This window comes from Sander vitreus, chromosome 14 (genome assembly GCF_031162955.1).
Source record: "Sander vitreus isolate 19-12246 chromosome 14, sanVit1, whole genome shotgun sequence".
Taxonomy (NCBI): Eukaryota; Metazoa; Chordata; class Actinopteri; order Perciformes; family Percidae; genus Sander; species Sander vitreus.
The window spans coordinates 28,117,888-28,140,927 of NC_135868.1; the positions used below are offsets into that span (position 1 = coordinate 28,117,888).

At 39.9% G+C, this 23,040-nt stretch overlaps 1 protein-coding gene across 5 annotated transcripts in view; it reads left to right on the forward strand.

Annotated features, from left to right (window-relative positions):
• The window catches only part of thrb (thyroid hormone receptor beta), a 162,722-nt gene that overhangs the window by 92,761 nt on the left and 46,921 nt on the right, over positions 1 to 23,040 (forward strand). For all 5 annotated transcript variants that reach the window (XM_078268357.1, XM_078268356.1, XM_078268362.1 and 2 more), the window contains 2 exons: positions 1,757 to 1,824; positions 22,552 to 22,620. In XM_078268357.1, the coding sequence (XP_078124483.1) occupies positions 22,614 to 22,620 (7 nt within the window). In that variant the 5' untranslated portion in view covers positions 1,757 to 1,824; positions 22,552 to 22,613. The remainder of the gene's footprint in view (positions 1 to 1,756; positions 1,825 to 22,551; positions 22,621 to 23,040) is intronic.

A 23,040-nucleotide genomic window follows, 5' to 3' on the forward strand; every position in this document is an offset into this window, starting at 1 on the left:
CTTCACATAGCCTTCTTCTAATCGTACTTAGCAAAGAAGTACAGATGCCATTTGATTTTTACAGCCATGATGTACAGGAGTTAACCTCTGCATTCTCATCTTATACATCACACTCCTCTGTTATGGTGTGGTGGCCATTTCAGTAGATTTACTCACTAACATTATTATGGAAACACAATAAGCATGGAAACTAAATGCACACTTCATGCATTACTGCATTACTTCAAATACTAAGTTACTCCTCTAGTAAACTAGTATTCACATGAAATAAAACAATACAATATTGAGACCATTCAGCAAAGGACACTGGGAAATAACAAATTCAACACTGGTTGCTATGGATTTGTCACTCGGCTTCGTCATTGTGTATTTTAGCACATAGGTAAAGGTGCCGAAGCTGAACATTATATTCCCAAACATAGATGTTTATTTTTAAAGCAGATTTTAAATTACATTGTAACAATTTAACAATTCACCCTTATGAAATCCAATCGCAGCACGGCTGTTTTGGAACGCAATAGACAGACGCTTAAATTCAACTAAAATGTAACGGTGAACAATCAGTGTTGGACCTACAGTCTGTTGAGACGCCTCTCCAAACTCGCCATAAAACGTTAAGACACGTTAAGAAAAAAGATCCGTATTTTGCCGTAATCCAATGACACGGAAAAAATGTAATCCACAGCGATCAGTAGATCCACAAACAGAGTCACGGTGTATCCAGCAAGGCCTATACGAGCGTCACATTCACCAGCCAGCTCCAAACAGGTGAACGAGGCCTCTTCACTTCGCTGTTTAAACAAAGTGGAATAAACGTATACAAGTCCAAATCTACACAAAACCCGCAATCAATTAGTAAGCTGACATCACATTTATATACATGGCATTTAGGAAACATTTATTGTAAGGTTGGCACGGCAAGATGTCCAGACTAGTACAACAGTAACTTGCGTTTTTTTGCGTCCTGCTGCTCCCATCGTCAGCCAGGTAATATTGAAATCAGATGTATTACCTACCACCATTTAGTTGTTTTGTGTTATTTAAGATATTTATAAAATATCTGGTCATGCCAGACGTAATTATTTGCCTCATTTTTTAAACAACGCAATTACCCGTTTCAGCCATGGTCCATTCCATAAATACCGAACGGTCCCTTAGTGATGTCGGACTGCTATTATTTTGAATACAACTGTATGTCCGTTTGCCTGGGGGGCTGACACACAAAAATATATATTAACTCATTTGACAGCCCCCCCGGTCCAAAAGGGAAAAGAAAGAAACAGATACTGGGATTTCTCGGCCATTACTGCAGCACTGCATAGGAAGGAGGGGTGTTCTTTGGCAACTACTAGAGGTTACTTTAATGCTGCTGTGGAAGTTGCTATGTTGAGGGTAGTGTTGCAAATAGGTCACATTCGCCAGATATTGGGGTATGACTACATCCTGCAAAACATACTCAGCACAAAAGGCTAAAAACTGGTGTCTGTGCCTTTATTTCCTCTAATGACTTGTGATTTTAAAGAGCCAATGAAAACATAGACAGATACCTGGGTTTTAGGTGCTTTTTAATGTCATTGCCCTCACCAGTGAAGAAGCATTTCAACTTTAAAATGCCTCGGCTCAATTTTTAATACCATGGCAACACATGTGCGAATGTTTCTAGCCTTCTTGAGGACAGCTGTTTTCATAGCTGGACTATGGTTTTCGTCTTGCTTGCTCATTATCTTGACTGTGCTCTATATGTGTGTGTTTGTAGGTGTTTCTCCCGGGGAGCTCAGCAGCTCCTCAGCACTGCCTGGAGTCTTTACTTCGCCACTTCCTCTGGTAAGACCTTCATGTTGTTCAATTCCACACAGCCAGAGTCCTGCAGCCTGCAGAACGCCAATACACAGGGTTTCTCTCTACTAGACCTCCCTGCTGTGACCACACACACACACACACACACACACACACACACACACACACACACGCACACACAGAGAAAATCAGTGTCTCTAGCAGTTGCAAGTCGTGATGTAAATGTAATGACGTTTAAATCTTGGTACTGATCCAGGCTACATCATTATGTGCCAGACTGGTGATCAGTCTGCCTATTCTGTTTCTTGTCTTTGGGTTTGACAGCTGCTGACTGTGCATGTCTTCCATAGGGGGTGTCAAAAGGCAGGGTGATGTGGTAATATCTGCAAAAGTTTTATTTTATTTTTAAACGCTTTATAGACTTTCATGAAGAGTTTCCGAAGTTTGACAGTCTTACCTCAAGATCCATTTAGTAGCTGTGCCAACGTGTGTTGGCTTGAGCCTTCCTCAGGATGTAGTGACACAAAGGGAACATCAGTGATTCTAGCTTGCAGGTGTGTATATGTGAGAGCATGATATGCTCACCCTGGCCTCCAGGGGCATAAAGAATGACAGTGGCCCAAGTGCTGCATTTTATACCATGTGTTGTGTATTGGGTTTGTGGTGTTATGCCCCTGGAGGCCAGGATAAGCATATCATGCTCTTCAGTGCCTGGACTTGATTTTTTTATGACTTTTTTGGTCATAGTTCTTCCGACAGTTTATCAAATTGTCAGAAATAACAGGAAATTGAATAGATTTCTGTCAAATATGGTAACACCGACTCATTGCATTTACTGTACGCCAACCGATCATGCTTACTGTTGTGTGTATTCCCCCCCCCAATAAAAATAAAATAAAACATTAATTGTAAGGAAAAGAATCAATTTTAAAAAGCATCGCAACAAATCCAGATACGTACGTGAATGGATTTCTTTTCCCATCCCTACTACCGATGCATTATTTGGACATGCTCAGCTCTCAGTCTCCAGTGAGGGATCAAGCTCATGACTGTGCACAGTGTAACAGGAACACAGATAGCTCCCGTGTATCAGCGACCCTTTTTGACACTGGCCTGCGTGTGTGTTTTTCCCGGCAGCTAGAGAACTAAATGTAATATGATAAGTGCACCGGAGACTCCGACACAAAGTCATTCGGTTGATTCTTCTATCAGCTTGAATTCTTTAATGAAAACACCATCTGCTGTCCTTTTTTTTCTGATACCAGTTGCCATGATGACGAGCCTATATCACATTGCAGTGTGATGCAGCTTCGTAAATTAAGTATTAGAGAGCTCCGGGCATAATGGCCGGCGGTATCAAGATCGACTCTTATCTGAATGCCACATCAAATAAGATGTCAAGGTTTTGTTGTTTGTTGACTCATGATGCAGGCAGAGGTTGGGCACAATGAGTTTACCAGTTAAGGGCTGGTATTTAGACCTCAGATGAGGCACTGATGCCCTTTGTGGAGTTTTGTAAACATCTATAGCTGGGGTCTTTAACATTTTTAAAGCCAAGGACCCCTTGACTGAGAGAAAGGCGGAGCAGGGACCCCCTATTACATATATTGTATAAAAGTAAAAGTACTGTAGGAATCAGGAAAATGTACTTAAAGTATTAGAAAGTAAAAGTACTCAATGCTGGAAAATCCTCCCATTTTAGAAAGTGTAAAGGATCCAAACAGTTGTGTGTTTAATGGTCTAATCATTTCAGCTGGACTTGTAGGCCATTAAATTGTAGGCTAGTTTCATTTAGAATAAAACATCAGATTTTATAAACTACATGTGTTTTGTGTGTAAAAATCTTAATGTGTAAAGTAACTAGTAACTAAAGCGGTCAGATGAATGTAGTGGAGTAAAAAGTACAATATTTCTCTCTGAAATGTAGCAGAGTAGAAGTAGAAAGTGGAATGAAAAGAAAAAACAAGTACAAGTACCTCAACATTTGTACTTAAGTACAGTACTTGAGTAAATGTACTTGGTTACATTCCACCACTGGCTAGCAGTATCGGTTATAAACTAATCTCCACAAGCTAGTAATGTTGGGCCATTAGCCGCTCGTCCATGAGTATGCATCTTTGGCGCCGTGATACGGTTGGTGGGTGTAGTTCCGTAGAAAGAAAATAGTTTCTACATGAAACTGCTCACAACCAGGTCTGTGGATTATCCTGAGTAACCGCGTCATGATTTTGGGAAAGAGATATTGCTGTTGGGTTTTTCAAATGAGTTTTTTTGGTACTTTGAGCACCACAAGCCCAGTGCCACCTAGTTCCATTATATTGAAGATCATTTTATTTATTTCAGGTTTATTTATCAGGGACAATGCACACTTATAATACATCAAAGCAAAATGTGCCAGAATTAGCCTGGAGGCTATTTTACATCCGCTGTCCGTGGACTGGTGGTAAGGGGTCACCCTAAAAAGAGATAAAACAATTAAGCTATCTAATAATACATACAGATTTGGCCCTATACAATACAAGTTGATTATGCTAATGCTAAAAGACAACAACTTAAAAACAAGAACAGTTGGTTAAGATTAACAGAAGTACAGCTGAACTGGCTAACTGCTGGGACATTAACAAGCAACATAAGATTTGCCTGTGAAACAGCACATACCTCCAACACTGGGCAACTCACCCCAAAACAATCTAAATTGATGAATAGCACAACAGGTAAGAGGAAAAATATGTATTTTTGATTTTAGAGTGAACTGTCCCTTTAAGTTTGAAATTACGATAATATAAGTTCTTTTTTTTTTAGTAATCTCAGTATGAATTTCTGAGAATGTTTTGGGATAGAACGTTTGAAATGATTATGCATTGCATCATTTTACGTTACCCTTTCAACTGAACTTTACAATGCCAAAGTGGAGCATTTTAAAAAGAAACGGGTTCACTGAGAAGATGTTTTAAGTTGTGTCCTGTGTGTTAAGTCTTTCATATGCCTTCGCTTTCTCAGTGTGACAGGAGGCTCTCTGCTGATCGCTAAACAACACGTCACAGTCAGAAAAATGCTCTTCCGTTTGAAAGTGGGGGATGTTGATACAAATGTGTTTTTCGTTAACTATGTCAGACTCAAAGAATGTGGATTTCTTCTATGCATCATGCTCTAGCCCTATTTTGATGAGTTGTTGCATTGTAGTGCTTTCCCTCTCAAAGGTCTGTTGATCTCATTCATATTAGCAAAAGGTTTTACAGTGTAGCGCTGACATTTAAAGAAAGCTTGTAAAACCAACTAGTAACAGGCATAATAGAAAATGTTCAGCTAAGTATCGTTATAATATAATTATTATTGTTATTCACATCAAGGGCTAACTCATGAACCATATGTTCGAAAAGCTACAAAAAGTTACACTGTAATTCGTATGATTTCACCCAGGAAATGCGTGTTCCTTGGGAATTTTTTAATCCAAACCACCATCTTTTTCCTAAACTTAACTTCCGTCGCCGCATAACGCTAAATTTTTGTGGCCTAAACTTAACCGCAATAAACTTAAAATTCTCAAGAGCAGTAGTGGAACTGCAGTACGCTGGCAAGGCTATTTTATTCACTTTAAACATCGGATGAAGTGATTCTTTTCTCTAATTACAGATAATGCGTGAGTAATTAGTCATTAATAAATTAGTCATGACAAAACAACGATAACCACAGGCGCGATTCCAGGATTTTCTAAGTGTATGCTTCGCTCCCAGGTTGTGACCCAGGTCTGATCTGAATTGTCATGAGCAGGGATCAACATGTGTTGACTGGCTTGGTTTGGATTGACAAAAGAAGGGTTTAACACGTGTCAGATAACCCTGGTCTGCCCCAGGTCATTGGTGTCCAAGAGGTATAAGAGTTACGTAGCTCAAGGTCTTCATCTGTATTCTACACACTATTGTGGCAAAGAGTATCTGCAGTACTCAAGCGGAATGCAAAGACAAATGGGTGAATACGAGCAGCCTTGTCTTTCACCCTGGATCAGTTGTAGTTTTATGTGGAAAAGATATTTTTAAGTATTTAAAAATAACGTTAAGACTTTGTTAGATACAGCTAGTCTCACTGAACTACAGGTATTAAGAACTGGTTAGCAATAATCAGTTCATCTTTGAATGCTAATAATAACGAAAAGGACAGCATGTGCTCCATTAGGAGCCTATTTCCTGTTTCCTGCTTTACCCCAGGCGTCTGGGTGTACACTGGTGAGTTATTTCACCATGCTTTTTTTGTATTCGCTACAGTCTGTGTTGCGTCAAACATTTGTCCATAATAAGCTTGGAGGACTTGTGGTTCTGCTTTAATTTAGAGATATAATGATGACATGTGCTTGTTAAGAATCCACTTAAAAGTAGATAACATGATTTTCTGTGGAGACTGAAGTTTTGATAGCAGAAAACATTCAAGTCATCTTATCATCAACAGCAAAAGATAAGGTATTGGAGTTTCTCAGTAAAAGATAATCATCACTGTAAGGTTGCTTTCATGTTGTTGTCTTCTCTATCATTCTCTCCACCTACACGTTACAGCCAAACTGCAAGTGAGTTAATCTCTAAATGAGGAAGTTGTAGAAAAGTCATATTGAGGGAAATTGGGTATCACAACACGTTATCACTGAATAACCTGAAACAGTGTATGAGACAGAGATGTTCACAAGTCATTTTTTGGAAGTCCAAGTCGAGTCTCAAGTCTTTGAGCTCTAGTCCAAGTCGAGTCTCAAGTCTTTGAGGGGCAAGGTCAAGTCTCTGGCCATCTGATCTATCCCTAACACTGTATTGTTAAATCTTAAGAATTCAAAGCATGTCCTGTAACTACCATGCATACAGTACAGTATCAAAATCAGTTGTAGGATAACTTCATGGGGTCTACTGCAATACAATCTGAAGAAACACAAATTAAGACCTCTGTTTCAATTTCATAACTGTGTTTTTCAACATTTTGGTATCTGCACCAAGTAATGTCTGTCTGTTACTAACTGGCTGTAAAGCCCAACCTCATCATGCATTACATTTGTCAGTGTTCAAAGTGTGAGGGAAACATCTGTATTGAAAGTTAATACACCAACCATGGCGCAAACGTGTGAACTGATACTTTCTGTATTGCTATTTAACAACAGCCTAGTGAAATAATAATAAAATATGGATACAACTTTAAAAGATACAATTTGCCTGTTCCCAGCATTAGCACAACACTTTGCGATGGTTAGCTTGTTACCTGTGACGATATATGCTAAATTTAACGTCTCTTTCACATTAGCAAGTGACTGACCTATCTGGGTGTGTTTTGAGATGCCTGATAAAGTTCGACGTTGATCCGGCATGTAGCTGTTCGCTTACTGCCACTGTTTACGAAGTTATTGAAAGCAAAACTAATGACAAAAGGCACAACTCCGGGAGGACTTTGTGTCGCCATCAACAATGCATTTATGTGAGTGCACGCACATAGGCATAGCGCATGCATCCGAGTCAAGTCTGAAGTCTTTGGGTCAAGTCGCAAGTCAAGTCTGAAGTCAGCTATTTGTGCGACTTAAGTGCGACTGAAGTCCCCATCTCTGGTATGAGAGGTTGGAATTTCACATAAATAGTCCAGCAATGAGCAGAACAGTATCATACAAAATATTTTCCTAAAAGTTCTCTTAAGATTTTCTTCTGAAAAACATAGCTGCCAAATGTATTTCTTCAAGGCTCTGATGAAATCCTTTTAGGTGTATTATCGGTGCACATACAGCCTCATCAAAGAAATTAAAGGGGTACTCTAGTCATTTGTCATTGCACTTCCATTAAGTTGAGGTACTTAGAACAGACAGATTGTTCAAAATTAAAGCAATGACCCGAGATGACTTTCAGAAATGTCTGGCTGCGTCGAGTGATAAAGGAGCATGTGTTTAGAGGTCTGATTGGTTATACTGAAGTGCAGTGGTTCTCAAATATTTTCAATACTGTAAACCCCTTGAAATGTTTTTTTTTTTTTAAGCCAAGTACCTCGTAGTCTATATCCTTGACGTTCCACTTCCAGGATTGCTCCATTGCCAACGGAAATTCCGCCAGATTTCACTCATTTAGGCCAGATATCCATTACCTTCCTCTTTCTTTGTGTCGGCATTCTAAACTCTGGTGGATTTCTGAGGACTATGGTTAACTGCTCCTCAGATCTGTGCAGGGTAAATCCAGACAGCTAGCTAGACTATCTGTCCAATTTGAGTTTTCTGTTGCACGACTAAAACTACTTTTGAAAGTACACGTTCCACCAAAAGTTCCTTCCCGAAGCTATTTTGCCGCGGCACTGCAGCTTTTCCTGGTACCTAGCACCGGCAAAGACGATTGTGATTGGTTTAAAGAAATGCCAATAAACCAGAGTACGTTTTTCTCCCATCCAGGAATGCTGTGTGGACTAGCCAGACCCTCCTCCGCAGCGCCGCGGTGCAGGAAGGTCTGGCAAAGCGAGACCAAGTACCCCCTGACCAGCGCAAAGCACTTTTGGTTAGAAAAAAAGTCTATATAAAGAGGTACAATACAGTGTCGGCAGTGATAGATTTACTAAACAACCTTGTAACTGAAAAACATTCAAATCCTACATTTCAAATGTTTTGAATCCATCACTTAATTAATTGTTATAATTGTACTATTTTAAGAGTAATGCATGACATTGAAATTAGTGTTTTGCAAAACTCTCACTCACCCCTGCAGTACTCCAAAGCACCCCTAGCGGAATGCGTAACCCCATTTGAGAAACACTGCTGTAGTGTATATGAAAAATATTTATATATTTACTTTAAAATGATGTAATCAGATAACCCTGACAACGCACTTTCATGAACGGTTTCGTACATTGTAAGAAAACGTAACTATATGTATGATAGCCTACGAAATTACCGCCGGCCGGTCACGTGACGACCAGTCACATGATAGTTCAGTTTAGCGGTCTGTACAGTTAAATTTAGCCAATGAAAAGGTGACTGTGAGCCGGGTACAGAGCACCTTGAGGTGACGGTTGTTTCAGCGGTCGTTGAAGTTGAGTTTAGACGACAAAAGGTGAGCGTCATGCAGCAAAGACAGTAGGTACCGAAACAACTAGTTAAGATTAGTACAGGGTTTTCGTGGGGTCTTAAAGCTATAGTGCGTAGTTTCTGTCTCTCCCATGAGGAATTCTAAGTAATGACAACAAAACTGTCGGAGCATCCACATGATACAAGCCTTCCGTGATCGCACTTTACTTTTAATGGAACAGTGACTAGAAATAGTAGTTGTAGTAGTTCATGGCATAGCAGGGCACTGCAGGGAGCTACAGGGTGTAGCAGGGCACAGCAGGGTGTAGCAGGACGTAGCAGAGTGTAGCAGGATGTAGCAGGGCACCGCAGGGCACTGCAGAGCGTAGCAGGGTGTAACAGGGCATGCCAGGGCGCGCAGCAGGACCATGGCGACAGCTGCAACCATGAATTAGGTGCCACCCTAATCCAAGGAAACATGCTGGGCGAAAAAAGAAAAAAAAATAAGGACTCAGGGGAATAAGCTCCCCAGAGCTAGGTTAATTCACTGTCCAGCGGCGCCAAGAGTTCATAGGAGCACAACGTAAGCTACATGCTAAAGGCATCTCAAACTTCCTTATCTACCTGGCTACACTGAGAGTGATCCTCTCATGTTGTGTTCATGTTTAGCATATGAATTCACCAGACCTGTTTCGATTAACCTGTGACTTTAGACAGGAGGGGCAGTTTTGAGCTAGAGTTTGCGTGAGCTGCATTTGATGTGGCCACGTAGCTTACAGATAGGGGATGGGGTCTGCGGTCTCAGAGGGTTAGGGGATTTATTTTATTTTTTATGTTCACCCTTTGCTACAAATTTATCAGCAAATTCCGGTAGGGTACACGAGACATGTATGTGTTCCACACAATAGCAATAGAACCAGCAATTCTGTCTGATCACAACGCGCTGATAACCACATTCCATTGTGATATGTTAGGAGAAAGCAATTTAATAATTCCCTTCTCCAGAACACAGCTTGTGAGGCAGGGTTTAGAGCCAAACTGGCTGAGTTTATATCAGTCAATACTGACTCAGTTTCGGACCGGACATTCATTTGGCAAGCAACTAAAGGATTTATCAGAGATTTCACATTTTCCTTTGTGGTTTGAAGAGAAAAAGAGAGGCAAGGATTGCGGAGTTGGAAGAACGTTGTAAATCTCTAAAGACGTGTTTTTCTAAATCTACACATACTCTTTTAGTCACAAGTTGAACAGAGCTAAATGATTTGCTAAGAAGGAGAACTGAATTCATAATGCACAGAGTGAGGCAAAATTATGATTTTAATGGTTGCAAACCAAGCATATTGCTGGCTCTGAAATTAAAACAAAGCGAGTCCAGAGCAATTATTATTATCAGTATCCGCACAGACCAAGGTATCTCAACGAATCCTAAAGATATCAACGCCACTTTCTATTCCTTTTATTTAAAGTTGTATGAGTCCTTCTGCAATCCAGATCTGACACAGTGCTATGAGTTCCTAAAAGAGCTAAACCTGCCTCTTCTTGACTCGGAGGAGGCAGAAGAACTGGGTCAACCTATAACGTTAGAGGGACTTAAATCAGCATTAAAAAAGGGAAAACGCCGGGATTGGATGGAATTCCATCAGAACTTCTTCTACAGTACTTTGACATATTAGGACCTATCATTTTACAAGATTTAACCTCGGCCATAGAGATGGGTACTTTTCACCAACAAACCAACACTGCACTAATTTCTGGTATACTCAAAAAGGGCAAAGATCTTACAGAGTGCTCAAATTACAGGCCCATCAGCCTCATTGGGACTGATATTAAGCTCTGTCCCAAAGTCTTGGCAATCCACTTAGAACGCTTTATTGAGAAGCTAGTCCACCCCGACCAATCAGGTTTTATACCAAAGCGTCACACTGCAGACAATGTACGCAGATTATTTCATGTAATATAAGAAGCCAGAAACCTTCCAACAACAGCAGCAGTTTTATCAGTGGATGCGGAAAAGGCTTTTGACCGCCTAGAGTGGAACTACTTGTGGTAAGTAATGGAGAGGCTTGGTTTGGGGGCCAAATTCATTGACATGGTGCATACTTTATATGTGAATCCCACGGCCATAGTCTCAACCAATGGCTTGCATTCTCAGCCATTTCCCATCGAGCAGGGCTCTCGACAAGGATGCCCGCTCTCCCCCATGCTATTTACGATCTCTCTTGAACCGTTAGCCCAAGCCATAAGGCAACATAAAATATGTAATGTCCACATTAAATCCAATAGGAGCTCAATATCATTGAGCAGATGATATTTTGTTGTACATCTCTGATCTTGAGGACTCTATTCCAAAAATTCTTAAGATCTTCAACGAATTTGGCTCAATCTCCGGCTATAAAATTAATTGGAATAAATGTAATCTTCTTCTATTGAACAACAGGCATGTGATATCAGCTATTAGTGGTACAATACCAACCCAAAGCAAAATTACATATTTGGGCATACATACAGTTGTGTTAAAAATAATGGCAGTCCAACATCACTAACCTCATAAATCAAATTTTTTGGTAGAAGTGATATTTCTACATGGCAAATAATTTACTAGTAAGTGTTGTATATAGAAAACCATAGAAAACCATAGAAAACCAACAGACCTAACAGTCATGACATGCGTGCTGCTCATTCTGTGTAATTGAATCTGTAATTGAAAGGGGCATGTTCAAAATAATAGCAGTGTTGTGTTCAATTAGTGAGATGATTGATTCTGTGAAAAACAGGTGTCAATTATGGCCCATATTTAAGGAAGGAATGAAGCAAATGTTGTGCGTGCTGGTTATAGTGCATTTCACACTGAAATACTCAGCAAAATGGGTCGTTTCAGACATTGCTCTGAGAAACAGCAGACTTTGATTAAAAAGTTGATTGGAGAGGGGAAAACTTATAAAGTGCAGAAAATTATAGGTTGCTCAGCCAAAATGGCATCCAAAGCCTGAACGACATGGGGAAAAAAGGGTCAACTACCATTCGAATGGATCGAAGAATAGCCAAAATGGCAAAGGCTCAACCAATGACCAGCTCCAGGAAAATCAAAGAAGACTTAAAGTTACCTGTGAGTACTGTTACGTTCAAAGGAAGGCTCTGTGAAGCAAAGCTATCGGCTAGAAGCCCCCGCAAAGTCCCATTGCTGAAAACAAGACATGTACTGAATAGGTTGAAATTTGCCAAAGGACACATTGACTGGCCAAAGGAGAAATGGTGCAAAATTCTGTGGACTGATGAGAGCAAAATTGTTCTTTTTGGGTCTAGGGGCCGCAGACCGTTTGTCCGACGACCCCCATGCACTGAATTCAAACCACAGTACACTGTGAAGACAGTAAAGCATGGTGGTGTAAAAATCATGTTATGGGGATGTTTCACTTACTATGGTGTTGGGCCTATTTATCGCATACCAGGGATCATAGATCAGTTTCAATACATCAAAATACTTGAAGAGGTCATGTTGCCTTATGCTGAAGAGGAAATGCCTTTGAAATGGGTCTTTCAACAAGACAGTTACCCAAAACACATCAGTAAGCGAGCAAAGTCTTGGTTCCAGATGAACAAGATTGATGTTATGGAGTGGCCAGCCCAATCCCCAGACCTCAATCCCATAGAAAACTTGTGGGGTGACATCAAAAATGCTGTTTCTGAGGCAAAACCCAGTAATGCAGAGGAATTGTGGAATGTAGTTCAATCGTCCTGGGCTAGAATACAGGTGCCAGAAGTTGGTCGACTCCATGCAACACAGATGTGAAGCAGTTCTCAGAAATAATGGTTATGCAACTAAATATTAGTGCAGTGATTCAAAGTAAAGCAAACCCTTGAGACGTTTTTCAGTTAATACAGTAAATGTTTGAGTTTGTAAAGAAAAATGCAAATACTGCTATTTTTTTGAACAGCCTAATATTCCTTTTTCTTCATTTTCTGTAAAGGTATAACACAAACCTGATCAATTTTGGTCATGTTTTGATTTGGAATTGAATGAGCAGTGTTCCCAATGCATTGATATTATGGAATTAAAAGCTATTCTAAGGATTTTGAGCATCATTCACTTTTTTAAACACACTGCTATTATTCTGAACACAACTGTACATGCATCACTATAGCGAGTGGTCCAGGACAACTATGAAACTATATTAAGTAATGTTCAAAGGGATCTGGCCAGGTGGACTGCGCTGCCAGCATCACTGCGGTCCAGGATTGCTGTTGTGGGCCCTTACCCCCACCAATACATTTCTGGAAGAAACTTGATACTTTCGGCAGTATATTTGGAACAATAAACAACCTAGGCTAAAATACTCTACCTTGCAACGTACCACAAACACTGGAAGCCTGGCCCTCCCCAACTTTAACATGTATCACAAGGCCTTTCAGCTACAGGCCCTCAGTGTGGCTGGACCCCTCATCTACAGTTCCATGGAGAGGAATAGAGCAAAACCTCATTGGAAGTCTAAGACTGCAAGACCTGGCCTTTGCAGGTGTTTGTCCAAAAAAGTATGTATGCTAACCTATGGCTCCATTATCACCAACACATTGGCCAACTTTAAACAGGTGGAGGAGCACCTGCGCTACACCAATAAGTGGCACGTGAATACCCCAATATGCTGCTTGTAAGCAGTGGAGGGACAGAGATATTTATACTTTAGACCAGTTATTCAATGAGAAAGGTATGTTGAGTTTTGAGGACCTGAGAGCTAGTTTTGAGGTCCCCAGGACATCTTTTTACTTTTATCTTTGCTTAAGATCGGCCCTAAAATGTTATGGAGTGCCATGGGGAAACAGTCTCAAGGTGCACCCAGTCATTAAATGTTTTTTTGATTTCCCTGTGAGAGGATTAGTGTCCATAGGATAACTCCCAATAGTAAAGAAATGGGAACTAGAGCTGAGCCCTGAGGGGAACAAAATTTAATTAAATTAGATAACACACACCAACAAGACGGGGCACACCCACACCGTAAAAAATAAATCTGTAAGATAACAGAAAAAAGTTCTGGCAGCTCATTACCCGGACTTTGTCCCGTAATTAAAAACAGAAATTATGTGTGTACCTTAAAATACAGAACATTTTCTGTTCAAATTCTCTCAAGCAAATTACTACTCAGTTAGTAAACTTCTGAAAACATTGAAAATAACTTCCCAAAGGTCGAAAAGAAAATGGACAAAAAACAATGTCGTAAAAAGTCTCACAAAGGTCGGAAAAAGTGACAAATGTCGTAAAAAACTGATTCCGTGGACATCTTTAATCTCCCAAAACCAACCTCCGTGGCCCGACAAAAGTTGTCAAAAGACAAGTTATGCAATTTGAAATGTAAATGAACAGCAATACAACTTTGAATCACCATTTTTGGACAATTTCTGTTAAAATATACAGTTGAACAACTGTTAATATACAGATATTTCTTAGTGAATGAGTGAACCTGACTTCCAACCACAGAGTCTGTTGAGCAGGGACATACAGAGGAAGTTAGAGGGGCAGGGGGCCAAATTCATAAAAGGCGATTTTGGAAATAATGGATTAAATACGGGGGTCTTCAACGTTTTTTGGGCCAAGGACTCCTAACCTGAAAGAGAGACGAGCAGAGACCCCTTATGTGTAGTGTAACCTTTTATGGTTCCTCAGAGATATTTGAGCGTCAAACACTTAACATGCATTCTGCTGAATCGGTATGCACTAATTTGTGCCATTTTGCATCACTTTATGTTGGAAATGTCTTTATTTATGTATTATGTATGTATATAAATACATACATCAGTCGCAGAAAATACTTTTCAATACTCAACTGGTTTAAACAGCAGCAAACATTCAGTGTAAGAGTAAAAAAAATGACATAACATTATTTATAATACGTTTATTTGATTCACAGCTGCTACATATAGTGTTTTGACCTCGACAACCCAACTGCATTTTACCGCAAACTTGCGACTAGTTAACTTTCTAAGAGTCGGGTCGGGACTCCAACATTAACACAACAACAACATTGTATTCAGAATATAAAATATTTTTTATAGGACTTTTTAATGTGTGATTGTGTAAAGGTGTTCACGAGACACACATGTATGCATGATTTAATCTTTCGTCCGTTTTTTGTATCTTTTGTTAATTCTATTAAATGTGCATGTAGCACCTGTTCACGTTAATAATACATTCATTCATTCTAATTAATTTTCTGTGTAAACGCCTAGACATCCCACATATCTGTGTCCTTCGAGAAGTCGGGAATACAATCGTAATATTTACGAGAATAAAGTCATAATTTAAGGAGAATAAAGTCACAATATTCCAAGAGGAAAATCCACCAGCCCTATAGTGTGCTGTGCATTACGTTATTGCTCTGCTGATATGATAGTATGCTCTTCAGACCGTCTGACAGACACAGAGCGCCGTTGGAGACTCTGGTCTCTGGATGAGACAAAGTTTAGAGAAGCGACTGACGCAATGAGGCATTTTCTGATCTGACGCACATATGGGCACAGGACGACATCATTTATCTGCACTCTCCAAAATGTTACAATTCACTGTTTAAAAAGATATCCGTTTTATGAAGTGCCAATGCTCTGGTTAAGGTTTGATTAAGTGAAAGATCATAATTTGGGTTAAAATAAGGGGAGATACTATCAATTCCAGCAGCAGTTCCTCAGAACCACCTCAGAGCTTCACAAAAACATAACGGATGTAGCCGTGTCAGTAGTCGTATTAGAGGACTTGAAACGAAAGAGGAAATAGTTTGACCCAAATATGATAACGGGATACAGATTGAAACTGGGTTGGTGTATAAAGAAAGGCAGCAGTATCTGGTTGTGATGTTGAAGCAAGGCCAGCTTGAAGGCTGCAGCATGTTAGCTCATGCACCAGTGGTGGAATGTAACAAGTAAATTTACTCAAGTACTGTACTTAAGTACAAACGTTGAGGTACTTGTACTTTATGTTACTCTTTCCTTTAATGCCACGTTTCTACTTTCTTCTTCCTCACAGAGAGAAATGCAGCCTACTTTTTACTGCACTACATTAATCTGGCAGCTTTAGAAGCTATTACTTTAGAAATTCAGATTTTTGCACACAAAACACATGTAGTTTACAAAATGCAATGTTTTATTATAAATTAAACTACCCAGCAATATAACGACCTACAAGACCAGCTAAAATGATTAGACCATTAAACACACAACTGTTGTGATTGTTTCCAGTTTCTAAAATGTGAGGATTGTTCTGCATTGAGTACTTTTATTTTTCCTGATGATACTTACTTTTACTTAAAACAATTTCAATGCAGGACTTGTAACAGGGTATTTTTGAAGTGTGGTATTAGTACTTTTACTGTAGTAAAGGATCTGAATACTTCTTTCACCACGGTCATGCACATCCTGTACATGCACACACACACACACACACACACACACACACACACACACACACTTTCTCTCACACACACACACACACACACACACACACACACACACACACACACACACTTCATTACAGAGTAACCAGCAGGCTGCAGATTAAATTGCTCAGCATCATAGCTCAGCACTTTGTCATCGAGAACAAATGTGGGTTCTTTCATGACTCCATTCGGGCTCCCAGTTTGATCCAGGAAAGTCAAGGGTAAAAAATCAATATGTACACATACAGTACAAGCAGAGAAAATGTGAGACACACCACAGCTCCATGCCTGGAGCAGTGCTCCTGTGTTTTCAAAGACAGAAAGGAAACCCTGGAGCATTTCTATATGTTTGACAGATTCTGTTTGTTTGTACTTGAAAACAGAAAAAATGAAAGTTTTGGTTTAGTTTATCCTTTGTCTTCAGTATTATCACATCGCACAAATTGTTGGAGATTGTTGCTAAACCTTGCATTATACCAGCCCCTGATACATATAGATATCAAGACATAGACATATTAAGAAATGATGTGAATTAAAAGTGCAAACTGGTATCAACCAGAATGTTTCCAACATGAGATCATCTGTATAGAAGTTGGCATTGAGCCTTTTCTTCTATCTTAGAGGAATATCCCTGCAAATAAAGCATGGATTCAAACAGGGAAGTTATCCCTGTTTGAATCCAACAGTCCAGCCAAAGCCACACATAGTTCACCTAGTGTTTCTGTTTAGAAAGTGTAAAAGAAATCAGATAGAGGAAGTAGGAAAGTAGAGAAGGCCAAAGCTCAAAAGGGCAGACTGGGCCGCTCCGTGCCACTGCAGCTAATTTTACGCCTGCGGTGGAAGTCCATTATTGTCACGTTTGTTTATTTAGGGCACTAATGTGCAAAAATGGCAATTAGAGAGCCACAAAAAGCACTCAGCTGTATGATTTTTTTTTTTTTCCCCATTCCAAAATAAATTGCCATCTGTGGACCTATTGGATGGAATTGGGTTGTCCTGAAATGCTTCCCTGTGAGTATACTTGCATTGCCAGGCCTTCCTCCACAGTGCTGCGGAGGAGGGTCTGGCTAGTCCACACAGCATTCTGGGATGGGAGAAAAATGTGCTCTGGTTTATTGGCATTTCTTTAAACCAATCACAATCGTCTTGGGTGGCACTAAGCGCCAGACGGAGCAACGGTTCCGCTGCAAAATAGCCTCGGGAAGGAACTTGTTTTGGTGGAACGTGTACGTTCAAAAGTAGTTTTAGTCGCGCAACAGAAAACTCAGATTGGACAGATAGTCTAGTTAGCTGTGTGGATTTACCCTGCAGAGATTTGAGGAGCAGTTAACCATAGTCCTCATTAATCCACCGGAGGTTAGAACGCCAACACAAAGAAAGAGGAAGGGGACAGACATCCGGCCTAAAAGGAGGGCCATTCGGCGGAATTTCCAGCGACACCGGAACTATCCCGGAAATGAAACTTCGTCGATATAGACTACGCCATACCCAACTGAAGGAAATAAATAAATAAATAATCAAAGGCGGATTTGATGTGACTTTTACGTCAATCTACATCAACATTTGTTACAATTATGCGCCAGCGGGAGTTAGCCCTAGACACAGACAGTAAAATTAAAAACTTGACTAGACCTACAAAATGGAGAACAGTGATGGAGCAAGTCAATGGAGGGAGAGTGAGGCGTTAGACCAAAATAGCCAATTTGTCTCTCTTTCTCTTCATTCTTCTCCTCCTCAGCACCTACTCATTAATGTTACGGCTGCCATCACACAAACATTTTGAAATAAAAGCGAAAATGCTTACTTCCTCCATAACCTCCCTAATGTTAGTGCAGCAGCGCGCTGCGTCTGATGTTATTGTTCTTTTGCGCATGCGGGTCAGATCGAAACCGCAAACAGTTCACACTGGAATCTGATATAGGCCACATTTTAAAAGGTAATGTGAACAGCCAAACAAAAAATTGGTTCTGAGCCAAAAAAAGGAAGCCGTATATTATTTATAAGAGCATTTGATAGAAGTTCTGTTAGTCTCTGGGCTTGACAAATGTAAGAATTTAACCAACTTGAGACTGGATCCAACATGGAACCAGTTTTTCGAAAGCCAACAATCAGGAGCCAGCTGTTTTCCTCCAGTCTGCTTGCTCTGTCAATAGACTCAGCCACTGTCTGTGATATAGATACGAGGCTATGGATAAAACTGTCCCCAATGAAGAGTTCACTTTGCTCACTGTCTGCTGTGTCTTGTTATCTCAGCGTCCTACTGTGACCTGCAATCATTTTACTTTATGGTAATGGGGTCTATGTACCCATTCATTGTCTGTTTTCTCCTTCCATCTATCTTCATATTTGTTCCAGCCAGAACATCTTTGGGCCTTCCCCAGCTGTTGTCTGGATATTAAATGCTCTCTAGGGTGAAAAGCGGCAAAGCGAAGCAGAGTTTCCCTTAATGCTTTTCAAGCCAGCTGTTCTTCCATTGCAAAGGACTTATGAAAGCTGTAATTCTTTTTACATTTTTGGAGCTTGTTGACGGTGAGATTTTGAAAACACATGTGGGCTAAGTACAAAATGGAAATGGTTGTTTAAAAAGTTGATTCAATACAGGGTTTAATTCAAGGTTTTCCTCATTTAAAAAAGGAGCAGGTAAAGGCTCGGTCAGCTGAAGTTATTTCATGTCTTCCAAGATGATGGTTTGTGTCTTTGGATTGACACAGTGGTACAAAGCATTGTTGTCTGTTGCTCTGTGCAGCTATGGTTTGGATGGTTTGGATGTCTTGTCCGAAAAGTTTTGGTTGAGGGCTGTTAGAATGCACTCTGGAATACCATTTGAATAGTAAACAATACTAATACCAATCAATTACTATTCCAATGTGTATTTTTTATAAATGTGTTGGCTAACGTTAAAAATACAAATGGGCATGGTCTTGTTCAGTAGCCTGGTGCGCGGTCTCCTTGTGACAGCCTACCTACCATGTAACAAACATGTAACTTAACTACCAAGATAACATGACGTGTATTTGTATGTGATATCCATTGATAATGTAGCCTATCTATGTACACAATCATCTAAGATGCACAAGAAATAAAGGCTTCTGGGATCGGTTCGTTCAGTAGCCTGGTGCGCAGTCTCCTCGTGACAGCCTACCTACCATGTAGCAACATTCACTTCTCTAACATTTAACTTAACATAGCTACCAAGATAACATGACGTGTATTTGTATGTGATGTACTTCCCCATCGATAATGTGTGAATTGCCATGAACACAATCATCGAAGATGCACCAGAAACAAGGCTTGGTTAATAACTCAAACTTGCTGAGAACCAAGACACCGCTTGATTACATAGACTCGAGCATTTGCACCGCACGGTTACATTCGGTCTCGTTCAGTAGCCTGGTGCGCTCATTTCCTGATTGATTCTACCACCACTCCAGTGGAGGCGCTAATGAGCTAGATTACTACACACACAGTAGCAGAAGAATACCAGCTACACACAACGGCACGAGTGAGGTAAAAAAACAGGAGTGAGTCGGTTCATTGACGTATGGCACTCGATTCTCCCGTTTCAGTGACACGAGTCAGGTTAATTAACCGGCTCTTCAGTCAGTTCGTCAACACTAGCTGCTATCGATACATGCCATGAAGACTGACGGCAGCGTAAATAGTGAGTGGCTAAGAGAAGAGACAGGCTGGAGAAAACGACAGAAAGTGTCCAAAGTTTGGAATCATTTCAAACGTAATTAAAATGAAAACTCTGTACAGTGTGTCTACTGCAAAATCGAACTAGCTTACCACAATAATAGCACGACGTCAATGTTTCAGCATCTCAACAGAAAACATTGAGTCTAACTTAATCATCCATTCCACGAAGCGAACCCGACAAAAGTAAATCACAGAGTCGTATGGAAGATGAAACTACACTAAACACAACAACTACCAAAAACAAGAAAATACATAGTGGTGACCACAATTTGATCTATAGAGCCGGAAAACAGCAGATTGTTGCGCACCATTTTCTCTCACTCGCTCTCTTCATGGAGAAACAGCTGATCAACGATCTACTAGCATAAGTGTAACAGAGCCGTGTGACATTATAATCAAATATATAAATGAAAATGGGTTGAGTGTACTGTAACCAATATTTACATATAGGCCTATATACAGATCAGTCTCAGGTTGAAACTTGTAGTTCTGAAAGTTAAGTTGCACAACCTAAGGTAATGTTTATGTATGTTTAATGTATGCCTTAGTTTGAGGTTGTTATTGCATTTCAGAAAATGTTTTCTTTAAACACAATGTAATATGGCACTTCAATACACTTAATATTTTTAGTCTTTTGAGAGATGATCTTGTAAGCAATGTAGGCAATAAAAAGGTTGCTTTTTCCAAAAATTAAACCAAACTACCGGTATTGTATATTATTGCTCATCAATAAAACAAAAGTATTTCTTATCCAATTAATCGATGGAATAATCGATAGCTGCATTACTAAAATAATCGATAGCTGCAGCCCTAGTGGTCTAGACCTACTCTATCTGTAAAGTGTCCTGACATAGCTCCTGTTATGATTTGACACTATAAATAAAATGGAATTGGACAAACTGTGGCATCAGACTGTGTAAATGTGTTAGCTATAGGTGTACCTAATAAACTGACAACTGAGCATACAGTGGCTTTATCAAAATTGAAACTAGAGAGGTATAGTTTTTTTCCAGAACACAAGTGCAAACCCTTTGTTCTGATACACTGAATGAATGAATTTAGGAATAGTCTACATTCAGTTACTGTACCTATTTAGTTATGGCTGCTCCATGCTCAAGTTAATGTGCTACATTCTCCCACTGCTAATGGCAGCTAATGTCTTGCTACCAAGTGGCTACAATTCAATCAGGAGAGACTTCATTTAAGAGTGAAATAAGTTTAATGAACATGGTGCACGATAGGTTGGTATGTTTAGAGTCTTTGGCGATTAGACTCCATCCCAATGTTAAGTTATAAAGGGGTATAGAGGCCATGGATATATAGGAATATCCCCCCGATGTAGTCTAGAGACTGGTGGAGGTGATGAAGGGATAAAGGAAGCCTTAAGATCTGGATGGATGTGATGTGAAGCGGGACTTCTGATGGAGGAACCCTGGGTGCTGGGAATGATGAGAACTGGAGGTGAATGGGGGGAGGTGTGTGTGTGTGTGTGTGTGTGTCTGCGTTGCCTCAGCTCAGCTGTCTGACTACAGGTGAACACACACTGCTATGGATGTAACATTTCATCTTAATCTATTTGCTTCTTTATTAGCACACATAAACAATAACCATGCTTTTGAGAATCAAAAGTCTGCAAACAACACCTCAGATTTGTCATTTCTAAAAAATGGTTCTGTAAACAGGTTTTCTATGTTTGACCACTAGATGTCACCCATAACCAGGGCCATACCATCTGAACAGTCTGTGTGCAAGGTTCCCGTTTGATAAACTGACACTTTACCAGTAACCTGCATCCTTGAACGGCCGGTAAGATGCCAAACCAAGGCATCAAACATCTCTTTGGATCCGTTTTATCCAGAGGTGGAAAGTAACACATTACAATTACTCACGTTACTGTAATTGAGTAGTTTTAGTTTTTTTTTGTTTTATTTTAAAGAGTAGTTTTTGAAATGTAATTTTACTTTTAATTAAGTACGTTTTGTTTGAAGTACAGTACTTTTCTACATTTAAAAAAAAATCTGTTACTGAGAAGAAGAAACAAAGGAAATAAAAAAGGTCTCTAATGTTGTTTTGGCAAAATATCTGTCAATGAACTCAAATCATAAATGGTTGTCGCTTTTTTGTGTGCGTGTGTGTGTGTGCTTTTTTCAAGGTTTTTGTCGCTTTTTTTTTAACTTTTTTGGCTCAGTACCCTTAACAAATCGCAAAAGACTGATTTAATTAAATAAGTATAAATAAGATATTAAAATTGGTATAGATATAAAAAAGTATATCTCCACTCGCTGTTAAAACGTAACTTTTAGTCTGAGTAAATTTTAAATGAACTACTTTTTTACTTGAGTAGATTTTTATACCGGTAATTTTACTTAGTAAAAGTTCATCAAAGTAATCGTACTTTCATTTAAGTGGAATATTTTTGCACTCTTTCCCCGTCTGGTTTTATCAAGCTGAAGATTACATTCAATTATTGGCACTTTTTTTTCTTTCAACCCACGATTTTAGACGCAGGGTTGGACAAGCTTTCAGCACAAAATACCTTATTTTTCAATAATTTTAGATTGACGTGATGTTATTGTAAGCTATGAGTAATGCACTTGTAATGATTGATGGTTTCTTGGCTCTGTGTCCTGCTAGGTAGGTACCCAGATGTCTGAGGAGGCTCTGAGGATGTCGCCTTGGCCTTGAACCCCAACAGTATGTCAGGTAAGATGTCCGGCCTGAATACCCCAACACACACTCACAGCCTCATACCTGCAGGTTTGTTCCAAATACAATTTAAGCCCAGCTCAGACCAAAGATTTACGACAAAACCGTTTTAGAACGTAACAGAGAGAAGTTTCAGTGGTCTGAACCGGCCCAGCTCAGCTCGACTCAAACCAGCTGATGGTGTCGCTGAATCAGCTAGTTGAGTCTCCAGAGGCTGGTTTTAGAACGTAAGGGACGTCACCTGTTTCAACAGCCAATAGAGAAGTCAGCTATAAACTATAGAAATAAAAATATCCATAATCTTTGTTACAAACAGCTGGTCTAAATGGTAGAGTTTTAGACCGAACCTCAACGAGCGCCCGAAAGCACGGTAACGTCATATGGTGAAGAGAGATAGAGAGTGACTGCGCCCAGCGG